Below are 26,231 nucleotides of genomic sequence, written 5' to 3' on the forward strand. Positions count from 1 at the left end.
AACATTGGTGATACTACAAACCTCACCAAAAACACAACTATTTCAGACCTGTTTCATCCCGACACAAACCTAATGTTTTCAAATGGGTCACAGAACATAGCAGTGACGTGCAGTCAGTGGAGGCAGGGGAGGCAGAGCCTCACCTGTCATACTCCAATGTAACGGAAAAACAACTAAAGAAAAACGAAATAGTAATAATAATAAAATGTCTCCACTGATCTGTGTTGTAAGTGTGATTTATGTATGATTCTAATCGCTTTTTATAGTCAAAATCAGCAAATTTGCCGAGCTCCGCTACGGGAGCGATGACAAGTGAGGCAGGGGCGTGCTCTGCCTCTCGTAAGCCCACAGTAACTTGCTGGAGCGCGGGCACTAATTTAGCGCGGGCACTTATTTTGTGAGCGCGCTCAAGCCATTTACTGTGGGCTGAGTTGAGGCACAGATGAGATCTGCCTCACCTCAGAATGCGTCACCCCACAGAAACTGGCTGGAAAGCGGGCCCTAAGCGCATGCCTGTTACCATCTCACTGTAGGTCACCAATGTAATGTTTGTAGATCCCTTTATTACATTTATCCTCGCCATCCATAGTCTCTAAATAACTTATTTCACGTATATATGATATTTAGGCTCGCTGGTATCAACGGCAATGAAAATGCACCAGGGGAGGCAGCCATAACCTCTGCCGCACTGAAGGGGGCGCACGTGAGCCCACAGGTTCTTGTTGCTACTGTAATTCTACGCAGAGACGGTAGACGTAACAACAAACTAGACTTTTGAAACTACAGGAAGATAAGGAGGACTTTTACAAAAAAGTAATAGAGATTGTTGTCCAGAAGGATAGCATGGACTTCATCTTCAAGTCAAGGTAAGACCACATTTGTAATGAAAATGGGATCTTACTAAGAAAGAACAATCCAATATTTAGATTTTGGGTATCCTTTTGTTGAACAGTCTGTTTAAAATGAATCGAAGCATCAGACTAAAAAAGCTTTTGAAAATAACCGAATATTTCGATTAAGGTCAAAATATAATATTTGTAAATCTGACTCAGTGCCTCACCAGCCATGAACCTCACCGCACGTCACTGGAACATAGGTTAAAAGGTGCGTTCACACCGGAGTACTTTGGTGTACTTTTCCCACAATAGTTCATCAGAACTACGATATATTTGCGTTCACACCAAAAAGCCCCAGGAACTAAAGTAGCTCAAATTAGTTTGTCCGACCCGCTTTTCAGTCCCTGCTAGAGAGCAGGGACTGTCGTGGGAGAAAATAGTTCGTACGTCTGATTGGCTGTGCGGAATGCAAACCACGCCCGTTTGACTCTGAATTTTTTTTTTGGAAGCGGCCATTGTATTTGCTCGCTTCGGGCAGCGTACCCGAAGAGATTACTTTTGTGAAAGCAGTTATTATAGCAACAGTAAATAAATCATCGGAGCGGTGGAATTGATGAGGATGTCTCGGCGCTTCTGCCGATTTACTCGGAGGACGCGAAGCGCCGCATTCAGAAGCTTCTACTGAATGCAGTTTCTGTGGCTCTGCAAAGTTAGCAGACCTGGCAAAGTCATGTCGGGACGACTACCAAGGTAAAATAAAATACATGCACTGCACTGTTTTAATCTGCACAATACTGGTCTTAGATGTACTTTTATTTGCTCAGTAGATCGAGCTAGCCATGCTAGAACTTGCTATCATAGGTCCAAGCTGGCTAACAACATCTAGCTAGCTAGCTATTCTCAGCCATGCCCGCTATGAACACGTTTTGACTTGTGAATAAGTGTGCAATGTTCTGTAATTTGCTTCACTAACTCATGGCACTAATCGTGTGTTTCAGGCGAGGTGTTTCTCTCAGGATTAGAAACTAGTTTTCCCCTCCGGGATAAAACGATAATATAACGTTAGCAATTAGGATGCTAGCTGGACATAATGCTACCTCTGTATTCTTACCTCTAACAATACATTAGTTTCTATAATTTCAAGTAATTTGCAACATTCATTCTACATGTTAATGGTAAAAGCTTAAACAGTTGATTACCTGCATGCCACAAAGACTGATGTTCTAATATTTTTGCACATTTAAGTAGAAATGTAATTGAAATTCTATTTATTTTTCCTTTTTTTTATTGATTGTTATAATTGTACTCAGCCATGTTATGTTAGATGTCAATCCACTTACACTGTAACTACTCTGGCCTTGAAAGAAGAAGAAGGTGATATAACTATTAATAAGTAAAAGTAAATCGAAATATGTATTCCATCACCGCTGCTTAGAGTTCATGCACAAGTCATTTGCTTGATAATGAATTGATGCATTGTAGCAATAATTGTAGTCAATATCAAAGAGAGATGTCATTTCGATATTTCAGTCCAAGCTTGATTGGCCCAGCTACCTCAGTATATGTGATGTATAAATAAAAGGATTACATGAAAACGGTTTGATCTTCTATCTCAGAGTAAACTGGACTATTAATCAACATTTTGCCTCGTTGTTGCGATTAAACTGATCTTGTATCTTGCATATTTCACCTTAGGAAAGTGGGCACGCGATGACAGCTTCCTTGACACCATCATGGCGATGGACCGCCGTCCCATGGTCAGCAAGGAGAATGAGGACCTGCGTGCCAAGGAGATGCACGACGAAGGGCTGCTGCATTCACACAAGGCCCAGGAATCGAGGTGGAGCAACAAAATACCTTTCAGGCTGGGCTTCTGGCAGTGCTAAGCGAGCTGATTAAATCCAACAGGCCTTCAATACAAAAATTAAGAAAAACTTGTCGTTGATAAACTGTACAATGACTTGTTGGGAGGCGTGTGGTGCAGTGGTCTGGTGCGTTGGTGTTCGGATCAGGGGAGCACAGGTTCAAACCCCACTGCAGTCAGGATGTCGTTGTGTCCCTGGGCAAGACACTTCACCCCAAATTCCCTACACCTGGGACAGTTAATTTTGTATTATTGTGATTATATATATATATGCCACTGTTATTAATACTGACACCTAACTTTGCACTAAGGTGTGTCTGCTGCTGAGCCTACCTATTGTTATAATATATATATATATATATATATTGCCACTGTTATTATATTGTTTTGATACTACTGACACTTATTGATCTGCTGCTGATAAATAAAAGAGAACATACATGCACGGCACTAGCATCATGACTGTCTTTGTTTAAACCAGCAGTAGTGCAGCGGTACACAGACTAACCTGTGTGTGTGTAACGTAGTTTTTCAGGTGTGTATGCTTAACATGTATGTTAACATGTATGTATACAAAAGTTTTTAAAGAGCTTTCAACCTCATCCCATTGTCTTTAACACACATTTAACATAATAATATACTCATTAATATACAAATATACAGTACGAGTACTGTTTTGATACTGACATTTAATCTTTGCACTAAGGTGTGTCTGCACTATTGTAATTGTGTCTGTTGACTTGCACTATTGTAATTGTGTCTGTTGACTTGCACTATTGTAATTGTGTCTGTTGACTGGTAAATAAAAGAGAGAACCAAATGCACTGTACAATCAGCTTTATTGTCAATTTACAATTTCCATGCTGTTCAGATGCCTCTCCCCAACGTTGCTTCCAGGCGAATACAGAGGAGTTGAAAAGAGCCCTTGGACATTCGAAAATCTTTGATCCACTGCACATGTTGGCACCACCTCCCACCAGGCCGACGTTCTATTGTTCACCCAGAGTTCCGTAGTATTCGCATATCTGGAACACATACAAAGACACAAATTAGCCCTACATAACTCCATAAATCCTACATTAGATAGTATTAATGTGATTTAATGAACGTACCATTGCTGTTCTTTGGGCGTGATAACAGCCATCACCCTCAGCTGTCCTACGGCGAAACATGTCCATAGCGTGTGCTTTCGTCGTCCAATCCTTTTGTTAAGGCTTCTTAACCGCCTTCGCCTCCGACTAAGCATTTCTATTGCATTTGAATGGTCGATCTGTATTTGTATTTGTGGCTGAGTTATTGGCTTAAATAACTCAGTTACGAAGCTGTATAACACGACCACCAAAACGTCAACTCCATACCGTGTCTGAGGTCGGAAGGTAAACAGAAGCATATAGCGGAAGCGGAAGTTTTTTTTCTTCTTCTTCTCTCGGTTTTTTGGCGAATTGCAACTTTAAGGAGCATACCGCCACCTACTGTACTCGCCGTGAAGTTGTTTGCGGCCTGCCAGTAAACCCAAAGCAGAAGAAGAAGAAGTGACGTCAGCGGCTCATTTGCCTAATCCACCCCCAGGAACTCATTTTGGTGTGAACGCGATCTGCTTTAGTTCATCAGAACTAAAGGAGCTCTCATGAACTAAAGTTCTCATGAACTACTGTGGGAAAAGTACTTGGTGTGAAAGCTGCAGCTCTGCCCAAACACTCTAATCATTAACTAGGTCAAATGTTCTGTCCTTCCTTTTATAAATGTTCCATCTAGACCAGGGGTCGGCAACCTTTTTGATATGAAGTGCCATTAAAAAAAAAATTGGTAACCCTTGTGCTGGCTGTGCTCCAACTTTATGTTCCCACCTTTGTTGTATCTCTGTTATAAACTGGTCAGACTTCCACAGGCAGCTGGAGTTGATCACAGATCACCATGCTTGTCTGGATAGTGTTTGCCGCGGTGGGTCTTCTCGCCCTATTTTTCCGCAATCCGCACTTTTTCCGGGATGTCCAATTCGTGCGTAAAAAGTTGAAAACGACGAGCCGCATCCTGAAATACATGCAGACCAACTACTCCATACTGGATCGGTTCATAGACGCAGAGAAGGAGCACCCACACAAGCCGTTCATCCTGTTTGGAGATGAGACCTTTACCTACCGGGACGCGGAGGAGCTCAGTAACAAGGCGGCCCGGGTGTTCCTGCAGAGCGGCCTGCTGAAGCAAGGAGACACGGTCGCGCTGTTCCTCGGAAATGAGCCCGTGTTTCTGTGGCTGTGGCTGGGTTTGGTGAAGATCGGATGTTCCGCTGCTTTCCTCAACTGCAACATCAGATCCAAGTCCCTGTTACACTGCTTCAAGTGCAGCGGAGCCAGGACTCTGGTCGCTGCGGAAGGTAATCAGGTTTCATCACTTGTTGTGGGCGTCATGAAAACATTAAGTGCTGGATCTATGTGATGTGCCCTAACTTCAGGGTAGGTTTTTAGGGAGATCAGTCTTTCTTTTAATCAATTAATTGAGTTAACTAATTAAAATTATTGTTTTAATAATAAGAAATGTTTTCGGAGTAGTCACTGTTTTAAGTCAGTTTTTTTTTTTTCTTTTTGTAAAGGCTCTGGGAGATGCAATTTGCTTTCGACTAGGCCTAATTCATTTCTTTCGAGTAAGAAGTAACTAAAAGTAAACTTGTGTCACGTGGAACTATCTTTTTTTTCAAGTAAATGTCCTTTTAGTGTCAGAAAGGAATGCACAGAGGATAGGCAAACTCATAATATGGACATCATAATGTGAACCATACGTACATAACAATTTGCTGCAGGGGAAATGATCTAAATACAGCAGTGCCAGTGGCGGCCGGCCCATAGGGGCGCTAGGGCATGGATGTATAATAAGAACTGGATACAGTGTGGGAGGCGGGGCCTCATTCATTCCTATGAGAGTTGCTCATTCGCGCATGATGATAAAATGGCCCAACTTTTGAGAGAGCGAAACGTCACAGATTACCCGGCATGCCTGAGAAGTACCCGTATGTGCGCTCATATCGCATGCGCAACTTTAACCATGCCCCCCAAAATGCTCGTTCACATCAAGCACGTCAATTTGCGTACACGTAACAGCACCGCACGTTCATGACAGCATGGTAATGTTTGTTATTATGATAGATTTGATATAGAGTGGCGAAGTCACGCCCACTTACTTCCGGGTAATGGGACCTTATTTCGGAAAAATTATGCATTGAAGTCAATGGGGAGAGAAAACTTATCTTTCGATCCCGTTTGAATTGTGCCATGAATTACAGATATGATGTTTGTCAATCTTAAAAAATAATTTCCATGTCAAAAAAGTCACAGTTTGTCGTAAAACTGTTGAAATATAAGACTATGAAAAATACGCAACTAGAAAGACTACAAATCCCAGAGTCGCGTAAGTGATGTCACAATTGTTTTCCTCCACCATTCAGATACCTAAGATCAGCGCAATATAGATATAATCTATCTATATGGCGCTGGCTAAGATAAGATAACTTTAACAAGATGCCTGTGTGCTTAGTACCAGGTTGTTATTATACCAGCAATGGGTCTTGCTCGTTCTTTTGCTTCCCGTCTGATGAAAGGACCAGGAGTGGCTTGATCAAGTTAGCTACCTAGCTAGTAGCTAGCACGTTAGTTAGCATTACAGCCTTGTCATTTTTATTAGCCTTAACATGAAGTAACATTAAGTAACCCAAAATGTTAAACAGTAAGAGTAGTAGTCATATTTCGTGAACCCTTTGAATAGTACTGTCACCGGTGTGATCATTCTATAATACACCATTTAAGCCCGGGGGAGAAATGCTAACGCTAACGTTAGCATCGGCGATCTTCTCTACTTCATGCTATCTGCACAAATGGTTGACATTAAACATTAAAACGACCAGGCAGTTCAGAGAGAATCAAAGGAAGGCAGGCAGGCAGCTTTGCATGACATTCTTCAGGACGTGTTTCATTTTGGTGATAGTGAGGATAGTCAATCGTTTTGTTGACAAGACAGTAGTGACGGCCATCTTGGTGACGTGTGTTGTTGACCAGAGATGTAGTTCATTGAGCGTTTCACACAAACAAATGTGTTACTTCACAGTTTTACGACACATTTTTTTTTTTTTGACTTGCAAAATTATCTTTTAAATTGACAAACATCATATGTGTAATTCGTGGCACAATTCAAACGGGATCGAAAGATAATCTTTCTCTCTCCATTGACTTCAATACATAATTTTTCCGAAATAAGGTCCCATGGAGGTCCACCGGAAGGGGAGGGACTTCGCCACTCTATTAACGAGGCGGCAGTTAGCAGCTAGCGGTTAACTAGTAATTATGCTAATTTACACATCAATCGTTATGTACTTTTATATTACGCTGTAACAGGATCTAGTGATATCCAAGCAACAGAGCTTCATTTAGCATGAAAGAATTATTGCACTGTATATATATATATATATGTATATATATATATACACAGTGCATATCACTGTAGTTGTCGAGGATGGCTGCATCTGCAGGTGGAGACTAGTGGATCGCTGGAGCTGTAGATTAACATTTACATGCTTATTGTAGTTGTAAGGGCAATGCCTGTAGCACCATGGAGCATATGTGTGGGCTGGACCTGTATTCTACAGGAAAGTAGTGAGCAGAGGGTCGAGTTGTCGATTCTTGTTCAGTTTTCATCTTCCTCACCCTCTCAGACTTTGAGTTGCGCGCGCTGCTAAAGAGACGTGCTACCATGGAAACCAAACAATGGTGTAGCTGTATTAAAGTCCGAGTGGAAACAGTCGTGAGTAAATCAGATTTTGTCAGAAATCGGGAGAAATATGACCCCGGGAGGAAACCGGGAGAGGGCAATGGAGTCTCCCGCGAAACTCGGGAGGGTTGGCGAGTATGGCTGGCGCGCGCGTGCACACACACACACACACACACACACACACACACACACACACACACACACACACACACACACACACACACACACACACACACACACACACACACACACACAATGTTCGTATTTAGTCTCCTGATTTTAAATGGGAATTAAATAATTTGAGTGTTCCCAAAGCACCAGTGGGCCTACTGTACTGTTGCAGAGTTTTGGAAGATTCATAGCTAACCACACTGAAGATTATGGATTATCTCGTATTTTTAAGCCTCAATTTGTCCTCCCCCCCCCTCTAACATCACCAGAAGTCATCATTTAAGGGGTCATTTCTCAAAAATGTCTTCCGGGGGAGGATCCCCCCGGACCGCCCTAGTATGGTTTGGTCACCACTTCCATAGCCCCACCAAACATATTTTCCACCAGCCGCCACTGAGCAGTGCCTTGTTGTCACAATTTCCACTTCCACTAAATAATGGTTTCCCCCTTGACCTCTCAGATGTTTTTTTCAGGAGGTAAAAGTATCCACATTTCACAAAACAAGTAGATTAAATAAGGTAAAAAATAATTGGTATTTTTGACTTTACTTCTAAACACTGGTGCATGTGCAGTTAACCACTGCCTCAGCTGCAGGGAAGCACAAAGGCGCAGAGGAGATGCTCATTTTGTTTTCTTGTCAGAGTTACAGGATGCTGTGGATGAGGTCTTGCCCGCTCTGTTGGAGCAGCAGGTCACTGTGTTCATCCTGACTGACAGATGCCAGACTGCAGATGTGAAGAGCTTCAAAGATCAAATGAGCCAGGCCTCCTCTGAGCCGCTGTCCAAGGATTTAAGGTCACATTTAACCCTGCGGAGTCCAGCAGCCTACATTTACACATCCGGGACAACAGGTGAGTTTCCTCAGGTGCAGAAATCCCCTTTTGAATGAGCATTTGTATATCAATAACTGACCTGAGTTACCTTGACTTCTTGTAAAAAAAATAGTAGGAAAAAAGTATTGAGGAATTCAATTTGATTCCAGGAAGGAACTTTGTTTTTCTTGTATTTCTTTAATGTGAATACAAAAATCCATAAAGAAAGGAAAGTCTTGATGAATTAAAGTCATTGAGGACACTTGAAAATGCACATGTTTCGGAAAGTAGAGAGCATATAAATGAAGTTTTTCATATTGTTTTGCTGTTTTAATACAAGGCCAACATTTACTTAAGTTCATCAAAACATCTTTGTCCCCAGTGGATATTTATCAAGTTGTTTTCAAGAATTTAAAGTAACATGGGGTGAGTTGATACAAATGGTACAATGGTTATTCTGTGGGTGAAATAGGCCTATTTCTTAAAATGTTCAGTGTACAACACAACATGCCTCTGGCTTCTCTTTCAACAGGTTTCCCTAAAGCAGCTGTGATCTCTCATGCCAAACTGTGGCAAGTAGCCTGCTTCCCATCTCTAGCAGGAATGAACTCTGATGATGTGCTTTATATCAGCCTCCCTCTTTATCACACCGCCGGCTTCCTTGGATTTGCTTCAGCTATTGACAGAGGTAAACACTTGTGGGTATATATATAATTATCTGGTAAGGAAACGTTTTAACAGCATCAGTAGTTTTGTTAGGCAATATAGGTGGTGTTGTATTGTATTTTTCTCACTAATTCAATGAATTAATACAAAGTTGGTTATTTTCAATCAGGGGTAGCTCATATAATAAAATATAAAGATTAAAGCACAGAGGGGTCGAGGAGAAACCCAGTCAGACTGACCCAATGGCATCGAACCCTAGCAATGAACAAACGATTACAAGCGATGTGGCAGAATCTGAAAGACTGATCTCGGGTTGAAGATTACATTACATTACATTTCATTTAGCTGAGGCTTTTATCCAAAGCGACTTACAATTACCAATTACAGGGACATTCTCCCTGGAGTAACTAAGGACTAAGTGCCTTACTCAAGTGCACACTAGTGGTGATGTTCCAGGCGGGATTTGAACTCACAACCTTCCGATCTTCAGCCCACCTCACTATCCATTAGACCACCACTACCCCACCAAGTGAGGAGGAAGTGTCTGTTGTAGCAGGAGCAGCACAAGGCTCCCCATACTGCCCTGAACTCCAAGTATGCCAACTAGTCCCTCCAGCACAAAGTCCAAGAGGAGTCCGAAATAGCCAGCAGCAAACATGACTTCACCGTGGGACCAGTTTGACGGAGATGTTGATGATATTCAGGAGGCAGCAAGGGGAGGGGGAAGCCAATCAAAAGCTGAAAGCCATGATGGCAAAACAATTGTTATTGCCAGCATAAAAAACAAAGAGGAGGTGAGGATTGACAACATCATGATGGAGATGAAAGCACTGAAGTTCGAGGAGGCAGAAGAACAGGATGTGTATCAGCCTGGCTCAGCTGATCTGCATCCTCCCAAAGAAGATCCAAATCCTCCAGTGGGCTGAGTAGCATTTGAGACATTGTGAAAGGCCCCAAACGGGCTGCCTCTTTTTTTCAACCCCATCAAGTTCAACACGGAGTTTCTGGAACAGAATAACAGTGGAAAACTGGGCACCTCGCAGCCGCATCCTTCCTTGAGTCTGACTCCATCTTTGTCCAGATGGATCAGCGTAACTCTCTCTCTTATCATAGTTTTAGGAAACATTGGAGTTTGGAGCACAGACATGTGTTTGTGGGTCGATCATAGATTTGTTGAGAGGCCAAAATTACCAATCGTATCCTCTCAGTTGTTTTTTTGTCTGTTGCTGTGTGTAGGTATCACAGTGGCTTTGAGGAGTAAGTTCTCTGTGTCGCAGTTCTGGAACGACTGCAGGAAATATGACGTCACCGTCATACAGTACATAGGGGAAATCATGCGTTACTTGTGCAACACACCAAAGGTATCACAGAACTAACATTGATGATACTTTAGTGCTCACCAGATATAAAAATAACTGTTTTTTTAAATGTTTTTTCCCCGACAGAAACCTAATGATCGAAGCCACAAAGTGAGACTTGCAGTAGGCAACGGGATCAGAGCCGATGTTTGGAGGGACTTCATCAGCAGGTTTGGAAACGTTAAAATCAGAGAGTTTTATGGAGCGACTGAAGGGAATTTTGGTCTGATAAATTACAGCGGCAAGATCGGGGCTGTGGGCCGAGACTCCTTCCTCCATAGGGTAAATTCCCAGGTTTCATTTCACATTATGAGGTTAAAGCTTTTAATCAATGAGCAATGTTTTGGCTTTACTTTTCTTTCTTTTATCTTGCAGAGATACTTTCCACACGCTGTGATCAGATTCGACGTTGAAACAGAAACACCTCTGAGGGACTCCTCTGGTTTATGCATAGAGGCTGCCAAAGGTGCATTATTACCGGGGCTGTGGGGAACAGAAGTAGAAGTCACATTTTAAAAAGTAAAGAAATGTACAAATATTGTACCATTTGGGAGCCCCCCGCCCCCCCAAGAAAGAAATACAGGAATAAATACAAATGTTTGACATATTTTATACCTGATGGAGTAAAGAATTATCTTAGAAACAATCTTTATATTATTATTTTGGTGAACCTTTGGACATACAGCTGTTTTTAATTATTATAAAGTTTTACTCAAGTTGTTAGTTATAAAAATGACACGACAGCCATGCAAGCAGCTGTTTTATTGAGCAAAATACTTTGTTTAAGGTCAACACACCTGTTTATGTGTGTGTATATATTACAAACACGTACATATGTGTATATATTTCATGATTGTGATGAACTAACTGCAGGTGAGCCTGGACTCTTGGTTTCTGAAATATCCTTGATGGCTCCATTCTCGGGGTATATGGGAGACCTGCAGCAGTCTGAGAAGAAGAGGCTGCATGACGTCCTGAGGAAAGGAGACTTGTACTTCAACACTGGTGACCTGCTGCGCATTGAGGAGGATAACTTCATCTACTTTCAGGATCGAGTGGGAGACACTTTCAGGTGAGTGCATCTTGGAGTTTCAGCCACCTGATGTTTGACGTTCAAAGACCTTGAACACAGCGTTAATGTGTGTTTGTTTCCAATGCTAGATGGAAAGGAGAGAACGTGGCTACAACTGAGGTGGCTGACGTGATCACGATGGTTGACTGCATTAAAGAAGCCAACGTTTATGGAGTGGAAGTGCCAGGTAACCTCACTGTATATCTTCTCTTTGTTCTTTCTGTCACAGCAGAAAAGTGATGAGCAGAAACAGTGAAGTTACTTACAGCCGCAACTTACCAACTGTTGTTTTCATCATTAAATAATCTGCATCAAAGGGTTCTGTTGAGTAATGGCCTGTCTAATTTACAGAGAATGTCTTTGATCACACAAGTTTATAATTCAATACCTCAGTGTTGTATTTTATATTGCGCCAGGTCTGCCAGGTTTATATTGGAGTGTATCAGTAAACAGTCAGTAACATTTTATTACCCCTTTCTGTATAGCAGGTATTCACACTTGCTTAACTAGGACCCTGGTTATATAAAGCAGTCAGGGCAAAGTGCAAATAGGTGAGCTGAAAAGCTTTCCAGAAAACATGGGGGAAGTCGTTATTTTAATTTTACCCTATGATTTGTTCTGCTCACTAACATGGTCGACAATTGCAGTTGGCATCAACTTGGACATTAGTTGAAAAACCTCCGATATAAAAAGTATTTAATAAATTGTGCAGTGGAAAAACCGACTTTCAGACATTTAAAACAAAAAATTACCTGTTCTTACCTATTAAAATATCCGTTTATGATCCATTATAGCATTATATTGTAACAGGCTTACAATCTAGAGCCCTTGCTTCACAATTGTAGTTTGTACTGTTTTCAACTAGATTGAGACATGTTCTGCCTATAAGTTAAATGCATGCTATTTTTCTGGTTTCCACAAGGGGCATTGCTGCTCAATATAATATCAAGTGATATTTCAATGTTGTCATTTTCTTTTACACAGACCTCCTGTGAAGGACATCAAAGCAATTTTTGTAACATCACTTTACTCCTTCACATGCAACCTGATAACATTCATTCCCTGCTCACAATTTGTAATTTTTGTAATTTTTTTGAAGCTCAAGCTGAAATGACCTCTGCAGAATATGTTTATTTCACTTCTGTTTAACTTATTCCAGGTCATGAGGGGAGAGCAGGAATGGCTGCCATTAACTTAACTGAAGGACTCAGATTTGACTCGGCAGCTGTTTTCAAACATGTTGAAAACTTCCTGCCGGCCTACGCAAGGCCACGATTCCTGAGGATTCAGGTACTTCAACTCCAGTATTTTCTATACTTTACTAGATTGCTTTGGTTTATAGCCTTTATTCTTTCCTTCCCTTAATAACTCATTGTTCTGTGATTACAGAGCTCCTTGGATGTTACAGGCACATTTAAGCATTTGAAGATGAAGCTGGTGGCGGAGGGTTTCAACCCAAATCAAATCACCGACCCGCTCTACTTTCTGGATGAAAAAGACAAGAGTTACGTCCCACTTACCGTGGACAAATTTAACTTGATCACATCAGGCCAGATCAAAATGTAAAGTCTTCACCTGATGCATTGCCACATATCAGCCACCTCTGATGTCCAGTGGAGTCTTGCGATTTTATCATATTGGTTAAAATGTGTACTTCTACTTTTTCAGTAATTTCATATGTTTATTACTATTTGACTTAAAACCTCCTGTAAAAAGCCTGTTTGATTTGAGATGAAATGTTATAGTTTCTACGCAATGTTTGCGATTGGTAAAATACTAACTTGACGGGAAAATGTGCGGTCCTCCACACAAACTCTAACCCATGCGTACGCACTAAGCACAAAAACGGGAGAGACGAGAAACTGCGACACCGTTGGCAGAAGGAAGAATGGAGAGAAATATGTGGAAATAATACCATAAATAAAATGTTACCTCTCATTTATCATATATGAAGAATTCATTTTCAAACATTGATTAAAAATGATTAAACAAACGCCTGTTTGAGACTCCTCAGTGCACACAAAAACATAACTTGGAGAAATAAATAAATACGGATATGTTATTTAAAACCACCTCGAATATGTTGTGTTAATGTTATGAAATGTTTTCTCATAAATGATGCGGTAAGCAGGAGGACAGAATTACGTCTAAACTGACGCCGTTTTGCATTTCTATAGGTTGTAGGTATACGATCATGGTTTTATACTATCACGTTTAATCGTATTTTATGCCGTTTGCCAAGACTTGATAAGTCGCTCGTAAAACACAGGAGGTATGGAAACTAAGAACACCATATGTGGTAAATTGTACAGCTAATATAACACAACACATTAGTTGTATTTCCTTTAACTGGTGGATTATGGATATATAGTTGCTGATCGAAAGCTGGAACACAAACCACCCAATACAAACAAATAATTCAGATCCAGTCGTCATGACTCCACTCCGGAGGGATTCCCCAATCATTTCTTAGAGTTTCTCATCAAGAGCCGCGTTCACACCGGAGTACTTTTCCCCGTACTTTTCCCCTTTAGTTCCGTTAGTACCCCTTATGTTGCGTTCACACCAAAAAGAGTACTTACAGATGGAGCCTCTTATTTTGGACCCCAGCATACAGCTTCCTGCCGACTGCCAGCCAGTTGCCTGCCAAAGACCAGTATTCAGGAATGTTAGGCCCTCCCACTATTCTCCAATTTCTGGGTTTAACCAGGAGATGGCGCTATATATTAAATAACTAAGACTTAGTTTTTCACAATAGAAAATGCAGATATTATATAAAAAACTAAAGTTAAAATCTTGTTTTTAATGCCCCAAGAGCAATAACATCTTGTCACAAGCTTTTTGGAAGAAAAAGACTGACTCAAGAGACCTGTAGTTGACTAATTACAGGCCTCAATAAAGTGCTGCCATTGGTTGTGAAAAACAACGGTGGACATAGTGGAAAGTGAAATTGAGTGAGTGATATCTCTTTGTATCACTCCATAAATCAGAAAATACTGTCAACAGCCCTAAAATATCAATTTTCACCATGTTTTTAGGTATAAAATGTTATATAATTCAGGCTATGAATTATATATGACCAAACCCTTCTGTAAAAGCCTTCATAATATTGATAGGAATATAACTGGAAGGTTTGGTGTATGTAACTGCTGAGTGATTCTACAATTTAGGGTACATTCCATGTCCATTGATGTCCATTGATGATAATTATAATTATTCTAACTATTTTCTTCAAAAATATCATATTTTGCCTATTATTGGAAAGCATGTTATAATATCACACAAACATTATGTGCATCCTATGCTTTATTTAGCTTGAAATGTGTCATGATGTTCTTAAATTGTCAGTTTTTGCTATGTCCGTTTTTCAGTTGAGGGTGTCTTGGATTCAAAATAATGAATAAAAACCATTAAAGTAAATTTAAAAAATGATTCATTTATTTCAAAAGTCTAAATACTAAAGAATAATAACATATTTTTAATTGATTTCCCCCTTTAAATAATTTAAATATCTTAATATATGAATGTCCGCAAAAGTTCTGTCAACTATGTTACTAACAGAACTTCCCCCTTTAACTCAAAAATTGTTTGTCCCAATACCATGTCACCAGCATCACATGATGCCATGTTCCTCTTTGGCAGACATTTTGAACACACTGTGGTGATTGTCCTCTACATTTTTACAATATTTTATGTATAATAGCACATGGTCAATTAATATACTCATTGACAATCAACAATGTTACGTACATTGTTATGGTTTACAATTGTTTAATGATTTTAATTCAATTATATGTGCAAATGTGATGTTAACCTGTTCAAGAAAATGACATGTGGTCATCCAGGCAAGGCCTACCATTGAAATGATGGGTCAAAATAGGGAAATTGTCAACTAGGTTACCTGTCAACTGAGTTACCCAGTACTGTAATAACTGTAGTAACTTAGTTGACAGGTAACCTAGTTGACAATTTGTACGACATGTAGACGTCATTACACATCATTATCAATGGAATTTTGCACTTCTGCCTTGAAATTAACATAGTGCTGATGGTTAATAATGTGTCCAGTCAACTATGTTATTTGCGTCAAATGTTTGACTTTCATTGTCAACTATGTTGCGCCTCATTTTTTCAAATTTAAAATATCTAAAATAGTGCTTCTGATATCCTTTATAGTATAATGTATATCTACACAGGTTGGAGTTTTACATGACATCTCTTAAAACTATCAAAATGACCTGTATGGTAGTTTTATAATACAAAATATCCCTAAACTTAATGACAGTGCTGAACATATCACATGAAAAAACAAAACTTTAATACAATTATTTTTTAAACTTTAAAAAATCTTTGGATATATGGTAGAATAGACTCAAGAGCCTTTCAAATTTGATTTTACTTGAAGTGCAGGACTTAATCAAATGATTGTAATGACATCAAGTTTGTCCGTAACATAGTTGACAAACTGAGTAGTGAAAACATCCTTTCCCTTAAAATAAAAAAATATATAAAAATGTTTAAGCTTTGCAACTAGTGGATATGTTACACTGAGGAATATACTAACTTGAACCACTGATTGTTCTATCTATACATTTTATTTGGCATTAGTAAATAATTATGCACATTTACAGATATTTTACATGATATGAGTGATAACACGTGTTATAAGGGCTATTTCGCACAATAGGTGTGCCTTGAGATTTTTACTTGTCCTTTGGTGTGCCTTGGGCACAAAAAGTTTGGGAACCACTGCTGTAGAGAAATGTAAACGTTCACCATCCCCCACCCGCCTACTGTATGTTGCTTTTTGACATGTAAATGGGTAACTACCCCCCTCTGAGTGAATACCTGTTGTACCTGTCCGGGGGATGCTCTGATGTCATCACCCTCGCACATTGGTCATATGTTTACAAAAAACGATGTTAACACTTTCTCGTTCTTAATATATGCTATATTCAGTGGCGTTTTTATATGTACAAAAGTGGTGGGGCACAAAAAACGTAGATGTCTATATATAAGCTTCTGCAGTGACGTGCAGTGAGGTTCATGGCTGGTGAGGCACTGGCACTGACTCTTCAGGTTTACAAATATTATATTTTGACCTAAACCAAAATATAATATTATTTTCAAAAGCTTTTTTTGTCTGATGCTTCGATTAATTTTAAACAGACAGTTCAACAAAAGGATACCCAAAAAATGTAATTTTATCATTTAAATATTGAATTGTTCTCTCTTAGTAAGATCCCATTTTCAATCAAATTGCGGTCTTACCTTGACTTGAAGATGAAGTCCATTTGCCTATCCTTCTGGACAAAAATGTCTATAACTTTTTTGTAAAAGTCCTCCTTATGTTCTTGTAGTTTCAAAAGTCTATCATAAATCTAATCCATAGATTTATGATAAAAAAATTATAAAAGTAGGGTAGACATGTGGATGTTATCCGGCTGATCAAAACGTGCATTTATCTAACAGGTACGTTTCCCACAGATCTTATTTCCAGCTATTTTCTAAAATCCTCTGGAGAAATCTCATTGCTTTTTTGTCGAGGGAAGCCATGCGCAGCTTACTTCCTGGTTTTAGGACGCGTCACTGCAGCTCTCTCGTCTCCTCTTCACACACCACACTTTTCGCGGCACACGTACTTACAGCCAATCAGCTCTGAATGATTTGAGATGACGTATGGTGGGGATGGTAGCTCCATGCCCCTCTGGTCATTATTTTTTTGCCACACACATTTCATTACAAAATACTCTGAGCATGCGCAGTGTAGTTTTTACAGTCACCGTTGACTTCACAGCGAGAGGGAGGGGCATAATCAGGTTTTGTCCCACATGGCTCTAAACAGCTCAATAGGCACACACTGTGACTGTAGACACACTAATTAGAAGAACACAGACTAAAACAGCAATGTACAGACGAATCAGATGATTAAACATGATCTTAAAATATATTTTATATATTTTTTTATTTTTTTTTTTGCATTTTTGTAATCATTATTTGTAATACTTTCTGCTGACACTAGGTGGGGCTGTGCCCCACCTGCCCCTAATGACCAGTCGCCACTGGCTATATTTAGGGTCGATATGTGTTGAATTTACTTTAAAATAGCAGATCACTGTGATTCACTTCTCCGCGGCTCCTCCGTGCAGAGAGGCCCCCCCCCCGTTGACAATTCACGAGCGTCTAACTCTCTCCCCCTTGTGAAGAGATATCACAGGGGGGGGTTGGGACACACACATTCCGATGGCCAATTCGTTTTAAACAAAGAGTGGGGTGGGGGCTGGTGAACGGTATGGTCAATGTTTGTAAACACTGTGACATTTTGACTTTATTTGATCATTTCAGTTAAAAACTAACGTTCATATTTCATATTACTGTTTTGCCTGGCTGGACCTGTAATTTACAGGAAAGGAGTGCACGCTACTAAAGAGACACGCTACCATGGAAACCAAACAATGGTGTTGCTGTATTGAAGTCCGAGTGGAAACAGTCATATTTGGAGCGTTATGTTAGAATGAAACAGCGAGGTCGTGACTCACAAAAAAAAAGTGTTACTTCACTAACTGTAAGCTTGTTACTCAGAGTAACCTACAGTTAACTTAACTGTTGGAAAAGAAAGATCAGAGTTAGGAGTGTGAACACACAGCTGAGAGCTGCCGTTTCATTCTGACTGTTTAAAAAACGGTAATAACGGACTATTTTTCTTAGCGGATGCATGTAAATTTAAATCAATACATAGAACTATGTTTTAAATCAATAAAAATATTTTCTAAATCCATAAAAGCATTTTAATTAATATTGGGAGTCATGTCGTTACTTTGTTGAGAATGTGACCATGTAATAAGCGGGATAATTTGCAGCGACTTGGTCATTATGGGGAAAAATAACACCCAGGGATCAAGATCCCTCCGCGACGCGGAGGGATCAGTAATTTTTAGTGAATTACTGAGTTTAGGCACGTTAATAACATTTTAATGAAGTTGAATACAGTATATTCATATTTGTCAGTGATTTCATGTCAATTCGGCGAACATAAACGATTAAATTAGGATTAAAAATCGAGAGCCGGCTGCTGTTCGTTACGGTAACCCAACTAGGACACTTGACACAGTGGCTTTTGGCAAAGCACACAAAGAAAACAAAAAAAAACCGAGAGAGATGAGTTATTGTTATTACAACGTGACTTCACTATTATTTAACAACTATTTTTATTGGGTTCTTTTATTTGGGGTTAAGTACATTGTCAGAATAAGTGAGAAATGGATTTAACTTCTGTTAGACAGCTATCATACTGAATAAATATGTATGCAAAAATGTATGGCATTAATAATGTATATCTAATTACATTTAAAAATGTATGGCATTAATAATGTATATCTAATTACATTAACTGTGAATGTCTTTCATTTTATTTAAAATGAAATAAAATTACATAAAACATTTTCCATAAAAAAGTTGATTCAAGAACAAATCAGTACTTTTCTTATATGACTATTATTGCTAAATTTGAAAGGTCTTTACCAGCTTTGGAATTATATATATATATATATATATATATATATAGCACCTTCTGCCATCCCATCTCTACTGACATATGGATCTTAACAAAGATCCGCTATACATTAGTACCAGATATACTGTACACGGACATTTTAGTGAACCAGACCAGCTGTTTCCGCCGGGTCTTCGCTTCCCGGGCATCACGTTGTTTACAAGTGTGTTCAGATGCTAAATAAAAGTTTAGCTTGTACTTTTGATACCCCGCCTCTCGGCACCACAACATCCAGTTTACTGTATTTCACATGAGCGATGTCGAACATTGAAAAGTCCTTATAAAATCTCTGTTATTAGATCAGTACTTTTCTTATATGACTATTATTGACTTGAACACTGAGAATGTATTTATTAACTTCAGACATTTGAAATATTTGAAATCAGATGAAAACAAACTGTAACGGAGCCTGCCGTGTTATCTATGATTACTATGCCTTACTGTACATTCATAATTTCAGCCGGAGGTAGGTGGTAGGCGTTGCGGAGGAGCAGATTGCGAGTGAGGTGCCTGTTCTAAACGAACTATTCCAGCTGTTATAAAGCATTAAATAAAAAGTAAGCAAGGAATACAGAATGTTTCGTTACGTAACTTTGTTGAGAATGTGGCCATGTACATGTACATAATACATGGGATCATTTGCAGCGACTTGGTCATTGTGGGGAAAAATAACACCCATCCTGATCGTTTCAATGAAGTTGAATACAGAATATTCATATTTGTCAGTGATTTCATGTCAATTCGGCGAACATAAACATCAATGATGATGATTAAATTAGGATTAAAAATCGGGAGAGCCGGCTCGTTCGTTTTTTCCGACTAAACAACATTATTAACAACAGAGAAGTTGATTTCACATGACTCCAGTGTGGAACCCCACTGCACCCCCTGGTGGATCAATGATCCATTGCAGCTGGCTTCACAATAATTAAATGTATTTATCATGGGGGCGGTATCAAGTCTGACTGGGGGCCGGCCGGCCATCACGGAACGTGCACGAACCGATCACGACCCTCGCATTTTAAACTGTCCAAAATAAGACGCTTCATCTGTAGTGCCGGGAACTTTTACCCCCATTTTTAGTGCCTGCTGAGAGGTGGTACTATCCTGGGGGGAAAAAGTGCCCCAGTTCTGATTGGCTGGGCGAATTGCAAACCACACCCCGTAAAACTCTGAAAAGTTTTGTGAAGCCGCCATTGTATTTGTGGCATTAGCATTATTAGCATTAGCCCCGCGCACCAACGGACAGAGACTAATTTATGGCAACACAAAAAAAAACATGGGAGCGGTGGAGTGACGAGGAGGTGTCGGCGTTCTGACGATTTACCACACTGCCCCTGACCGGCCTTTGGTTAACAGCCACCGCACTCCAACTTCCTATGATCCGGTTGTGACCGTGGAGAAGTCGGGGCCGCAGCTTACTTGGCTGGGTAGAGCCTAATTGGTCTGAATAAGCCCATAGCTCCACCATGCAGGTGCCAGCGCAAGTGACTATACACTGCACACTACGTTTCCCAGGTCCCTAAGGAGCATGGGGAGAACGCAAGTGCACCATATCCCCCACACTCACACACGCTTACCTCGTGTAGAGTGTGCATGGACCGTAGTGGGGAAGGCTCTCCCCGCCTTCCAGCCCTGTATATGGGGCTTACTGCGCCCCACGTTTCCCAGGTCCCTAAGGAGCATGGGACAACGTAAGTGCATTATGTCCCTGGGGGTCAGATACAGCTTACTGACCCACAGCCCTCCTCCTTTCACCAGTCCTGTGTTGCCCCAGCAAGCACCGACGATGAAAAGGGAGCCAGACATGTCTAAGAGATACTTACCTTATGAACGAGCCTGGCGTAGACCAAGACGCCGCCGTGCATAGGTGGACGACTAAAGCCATCTAGCTGTATAACCCTCGACCTGGAAGAACTCCTAGGGTTCTTGGGAACAGAGGAGGGGTTCGGTCTGAGTGTCGCCCTGCTACGGCCACCACGAACCAGAAGGCAACTCGGGTGCACCGATAGAGCGGTCAGTTCGCATACTCTCTTGGCAGAAGTCAAAGCAAGCAGCAAAGCTGTTTCTTTTTGCTTCTCTCTCTCTCTCAATGATAGCGCCTACAGGGAGGAGAGCTCCAGAGGCTCAAACGGTTCTGTAACCAAAGCCTCGAGCCCCAATGAGAGTTCCCATTGCGGGGTGGAGACATGCACCACTGGGCGCTGTCTCCTGATCCCCTGCAAAAAACGCTTCATAAGCGGTTGGCTAAAGACTGGTCCGCCGACAAATCCCGCATGACAGGACGAGATGGCAGCTGCATACACCTTGACTGTGGCATGAGCAAGCCCCGTTTCCACCAGTAGCTATAGCTAGGATAGAATAGAACCCAATGTACAGGACAGAGGCTCTAGACTCCCTTCCTCGCACCACGTCTGTCTGTCCTCTGACAGAGTGGCACGTAGCCTGCCCTCCTTCTCGATGGGGTGTACACCTCGCTCTCGATGGGGGCTGCATTGAGCAAAATCCCCAGATACCCCACTTGCTGGTGAGGTATGGGATTGCTCTTCTTCCAATTGACCGCAAACCCCCAACTTGGTTAGGTGTAAGATCAATTGGGCTGTGTGGAACATTGCCCATTCCCTGGACCTGGCCATGACTATGAGGTCGTTGAGATAAATAAAACCCTCATGCCATGGTTGCGAAGCGGCTGGAGCACTGTGGTCACACATTTGCTGAACGTGCGTGGGGATAGGGAATAGCCGAACGGTAATCTGTTGTACTCGTAGGCTATCCCCTGGAAGGCAAAACACAAAAACTCAAAAGAAATTGACATGAAAGTAAGCGTCCCTCAGGTCGATGGTTGTGAACCAATCGCCCGGCTGCACCAGTTCCAGTAATTCTTTTATGGTTAACATATGTAACTTTTTGCAGACAATGTGCTGATTCAGGATGCGAAGATCCAGAACGGGTCTGAATTCTCCTGTCTTCTTGGAAACCAGGAAGTACATGGAGTAAAGCCCCTTTTCTCTGTCCTGAGAGTGCACAACAGACACAGCCTGTTTTTGCAACAGGGCCTGAATTTCTGTTGAAAGGAAACCTATCTGCTCCTGGGATGATAGATTTGCCTCTCTTACACCCTTGAATGGAGGAGGGAGGCTGCAGAACTGGAGTGAGTAACCCAGTCGCAGTATCCTGTCCACCCATTCTGTCAGTACACAGCTGAGCTTGTGTTTTAGGGGACATGCAAGGAGCTGTGGAGCCGCAGCTAAGAAGCTGTGGTACTTTCTGGTGGCCCTGTCCTCCGCCAAACCTTCTATGAAAGGAAGATTGGCTTATGGGGAACCAACATTAAAAGGGCCGATTTTCTGGTGAGGAATTTTGGGTTCACACTAGTGTTAATTTCGTCAGCTATTTTTTAATTTAGTTTTAGTCTTAGTCCTGTGTTAAATTTCCTTTTTAGTTTTAGTCATATTTAGTCACCTTCATCCTGTTTTTATTTAGTCAAGTTTTAGTCGACTAAAAGTCTGAGCATTTTAGTCTTATTTTAGTCAAAGAAAACTAATTATTTTAGTCTACTTTTTGTCAATGAAAACTGTTGAGTCTTTTTTAGTCATCAGATTATATAGAACATTTTAGTCAAACTAGTCTAGCCAAAACCAATAATTTGTCATTTTAGTCAAATTTATTTCACGAAGAAGATTATAGAAGATTATATCTTGTCCTTATTTGATGAAAAACACAGGTTGAAAATTGTGCATCACTAGGATCATAAACCCAACAGTTTAAATATCAAGGTTATCGTCAATACTGGAAGGCCTGTATCGCAACACACCTATGTATGGTGAGTGTGTCCTCTTCTTCTACGTCTCTTTAATTTCACCTCCCCTTTGAGGACATAGGGATGTGATGTACACCAAATGTCTGGTATTTTTCACACAGTGTTGTTCCAGTGTCTACTTACAGTTCTCTTGGCTTCCCTTGTGTTTGATTAGGCTTTATATGTGACATTTGTACAAGTGAGTGTCAAAGCAGCATAAAGCAGCTATGTACAGAAACAGTGCCTTTTTTGTATTGCTCTGACCAAATAATAATAATTAATAGTATTTAAATATGTGTTCAAAGCTGTGTCTGTAAAATATATTGTTCAGGGATTTAGTTGGGTCAAAACTCAAGACTTTGTTTTATTTAAATTCTCAAGTCATGTTAAGTCTTTGGAGTTCAGTCTCACAGCAGGAAAGCCCCAGGTTATTTTTGTGACGTACATTTGACCTGTGTCTCTGTGTACGTCAACCTTTAGAATTAGCAAATTAACTCAGTTTTAGGTTTAAATGTATTAATTTCTGGTTATTGGTCTGTTGGTTTGAAGACATACATTTCATTTTCTGCAAATCTAGTTTTAGCCCTGCTTATTACATGGGACAACCACAACCCTAGCAAACAGGCTTTTCAAGAACATTAGACCCTCACCACTTGATATTTGTGCTTGTGTGAGACTAGTAGCTGGGCCCCTCCTCATAAATCAGCAGACAAAAACAGCTCAGTTTAAGCAGAGCACGCCCCCCCCCCTGCTCAGTTTGCGGATTTATAGTATAGGTTGCCATTAGCAGTGCGTCCATAGTTATTATGACTTCTGATATGAATATAAATCAGTGGATTTCAGTCTCTGCAGCTGGAACTTAATGTCCTTTTCTACAATTATTAGCAGAATAATAAAACTGCAGTAAACGGGTTTAACCTGGAGGTGTTGCATGTGTAAATCAGTGCTAAACAAAACTTTCTCTCCTTGTTTATCATCTTATTCAATCCACTTTCACGGCGGTAGAGACTCAGGATTGTGGGGGTTAATATTTGACAAACTATCATACCTTTTGTGTTGCAGATGAGCATGAAAGCAGCTTGAAAACCATGAAGGAGGAACATCGGCAGCAGCTGGAGGAGGTGAAGAGAGCCAAAGAATCCTCAGGGTTAGTGTTTTTATTGTTTCTTATCTTCAGTTCAAAGTCAAATGAAGCTAAATAAAATATTGTTGCTCCAGTTTATTGTTTTGTTCTGATGTTATATGACGTGTTAGTTAAAAGTTAAACCAATGTGTTAAGGAATAATTCTTCTAGATATCTAACCTTTTACTCTGACATGTGTTATCTCCTTTAAGGAAAGGCCTTGGTGCCATATGTGTTGTTGTCACCAGTGTGTGACCGGTCAACTTGACTGGCACGAAGGGTAATTGTTGTGGGAACACTGAGGCACTTCTTTATCTGTGTTTGTGGGCTCTAGGATGTGAAATCCTTGAGGCCATGAGCGTCGGACGCAGGTGACTCAGTGTTTAGTCTACTCCTTCAGAGATGTTGATTTCTCTCTGTGAACCCGTTAAAAGGTCTAGCATAGAGAGAGGTTCTTCAGAATTGACGTGGCAACTCTACCGTGTGGTCAGAACCTCTGACTCTTTGATTTGTGATGTGAATCCTCCGGCCGAATACTCTGAATAAACCCATCAGTGTTTGACATCAAAGCTCCAACTCTCACCGTGTCTCCTTCCTTGAGTCGGTGACTCCATGCATTACTACACAGAAGTTTCCTCCACAAATTGGCGTTGTCGGCAGGATACCAACAGATCTTCAGAGACTGGTAAGTGTGATTTCAAATCTACATTTGGACATTGCCTTACCAGAATCTGTGATGGACGGTATCCTAAAATTATCTGTGAAGCTAAGCGGCTGCGTTTCGTTTTGGTTAATGAACATTTGGGGCTATTAACCCCAGGGGATCATCCAGGGACTCTGTCTTGGCTGGTTCCCTCTGTGTGTGCTGCTCGGGACGTATGTGCCATGCAGGCATACACGGAGATGTTTAAAAAGACCTTAATGAGGGCAGCAGTAAAGTGGAACTTCTGTGTGAAATCAAAATAGAGATTTGTAATGAACAAATCGCCGAGATTCCGGGGGTTTCAGCGGCCAACACTAGCAGTTAACTAAAGCAGCCAGAGATATTATCCCCAGCGCCTCTAAAAAAAAACACGGCTCCAGCTGCGGCTCCGGGGAATGTGTATAAAATACCTCCCCGTATCTGCATGAGCTGGTGAAGTGAACTCAGAGGGAGAAAATCACAGCTTTTGTCTATAACTTTATCTCACACCACCGCCGTCTCTATTACAAACGAGACGGTTTAAAAGCACTCTCGTGGCTTGTGGCCGTTTACGACGTGCTGGCCGGTGCGAGGTGCGTGCATTACCTGATGCGACAGGCTCCCTACATTGCTGGAGGAGCTGGTGTCGGTCCGGGGTGCATACATAAAATTATAGGCTAATTGATCATGGGTGGGCAGTGGTATGCAAGTGTAGAGCAAAACTGTGTTTCATCGTTGTGATGAACATGATGGGAGGTGTATAGGCTGGTCGAGTAGGACTACAGTTAACTGGGTGGTTTCAGATAGAAAGGGTAGAGGAGAAAAAAGTCTATGTGCTCCAGATCGGGGGGGCATAGCACCACTAGAACAGGGATAGTGGGGTCGCAAGAGGATAAGCTAGTTATTGCTCTTGGACGGTCTTCAGGCACCGATCTAAGCACTTGTATACAAGGGTGGGCGCACGAGTCAAGGTGCCCCACTGAGAGTTCCCCATAAAGGGAGAGATAATTCCCTACCCCCTCTGAAACCTCTTTAATCCGGACTAAATTGAGCTGGATGAACTTTGCTGTCGCACTGGTGTTTATTACGAGTTCATCATGTTTGTTTGTCTGATTGTTTGTATCAGGGGTCTATATTGGTTTGTCTAACCGCCGTCTTGTGCATGTTTTGTAACAACTAATAATGAATCAGTCCATAGCCAGGGTAAAATAAACTAAGCTTTAGTTAACTCACCAAAAGTAAATGACTTGAGAAAAATAAATAATATATAGTGTTTTGCAAAATTCTGGTAGTATAGATGTGCTGCAAAATGAAAATAAATAGCAAAAGAGTGTTTTTATGTCCTGCATCTGAGTGTGCAGAGGAAATGTAAACAAGAAGCACACTGTTCAGGGTGTGCGCTGTAGGTGTAAGAAGAAAATAAGATTATATTACTTTTAAGAATACATTCTTAAATTGTATTGCTGGTATGTTAAGATATGTTTGTGACCTTTTATAAACCCTATGCCCCGTCCTGCACCCTGAGACCCTCAGAGGCATCA

At 40.9% G+C, this 26,231-nt stretch overlaps 1 protein-coding gene across 2 annotated transcripts; it reads left to right on the forward strand.

The window, feature by feature from the left end:
- Nucleotides 1-4,535: 4,535 nt before the first annotated feature.
- On the forward strand, nt 4,536-13,361 carry LOC117491416 (very long-chain acyl-CoA synthetase-like). 2 transcript variants are annotated; one of them, XM_034141385.1, is made up of 10 exons: nt 4,536-5,074; nt 8,268-8,477; nt 8,971-9,126; nt 10,341-10,465; nt 10,550-10,744; nt 10,838-10,928; nt 11,336-11,534; nt 11,624-11,721; nt 12,694-12,824; nt 12,924-13,360. In XM_034141385.1, the coding sequence occupies exons 1-10, from the start codon at nt 4,615-4,617 to the stop codon at nt 13,098-13,100; spliced, it is 1,842 nt and encodes a 613-aa protein (XP_033997276.1). In that variant the 5' UTR covers nt 4,536-4,614; the 3' UTR covers nt 13,101-13,360. The 2 variants fall into 2 exon arrangements, with proteins under 2 accessions (XP_033997276.1, XP_033997275.1); XM_034141384.1 differs by having other exon boundaries at nt 10,550-10,928; nt 12,924-13,361.
- Nucleotides 13,362-26,231: the final 12,870 nt, after the last annotated feature.

This window comes from Trematomus bernacchii, unplaced genomic scaffold (genome assembly GCF_902827165.1).
Source record: "Trematomus bernacchii unplaced genomic scaffold, fTreBer1.1, whole genome shotgun sequence".
NCBI classification, from domain to species: Eukaryota; Metazoa; Chordata; class Actinopteri; order Perciformes; family Nototheniidae; genus Trematomus; species Trematomus bernacchii.

Coding starts and splice junctions, on each gene's coding strand:
- LOC117491416 (XM_034141384.1), top strand. CDS start 4,615: ATGCTTGTCTGGATAGTGTTTGCCGCGGTGGGTCTTCTCGCCCTATTT. Junction 8,478..8,970: donor TTACACATCCGGGACAACAG/GTGAGTTTCCTC, acceptor CTCTTTCAACAG/GTTTCCCTAAAGCAGCTGTG. Junction 10,929..11,335: donor ATGCATAGAGGCTGCCAAAG/GTGCATTATTAC, acceptor AACTAACTGCAG/GTGAGCCTGGACTCTTGGTT.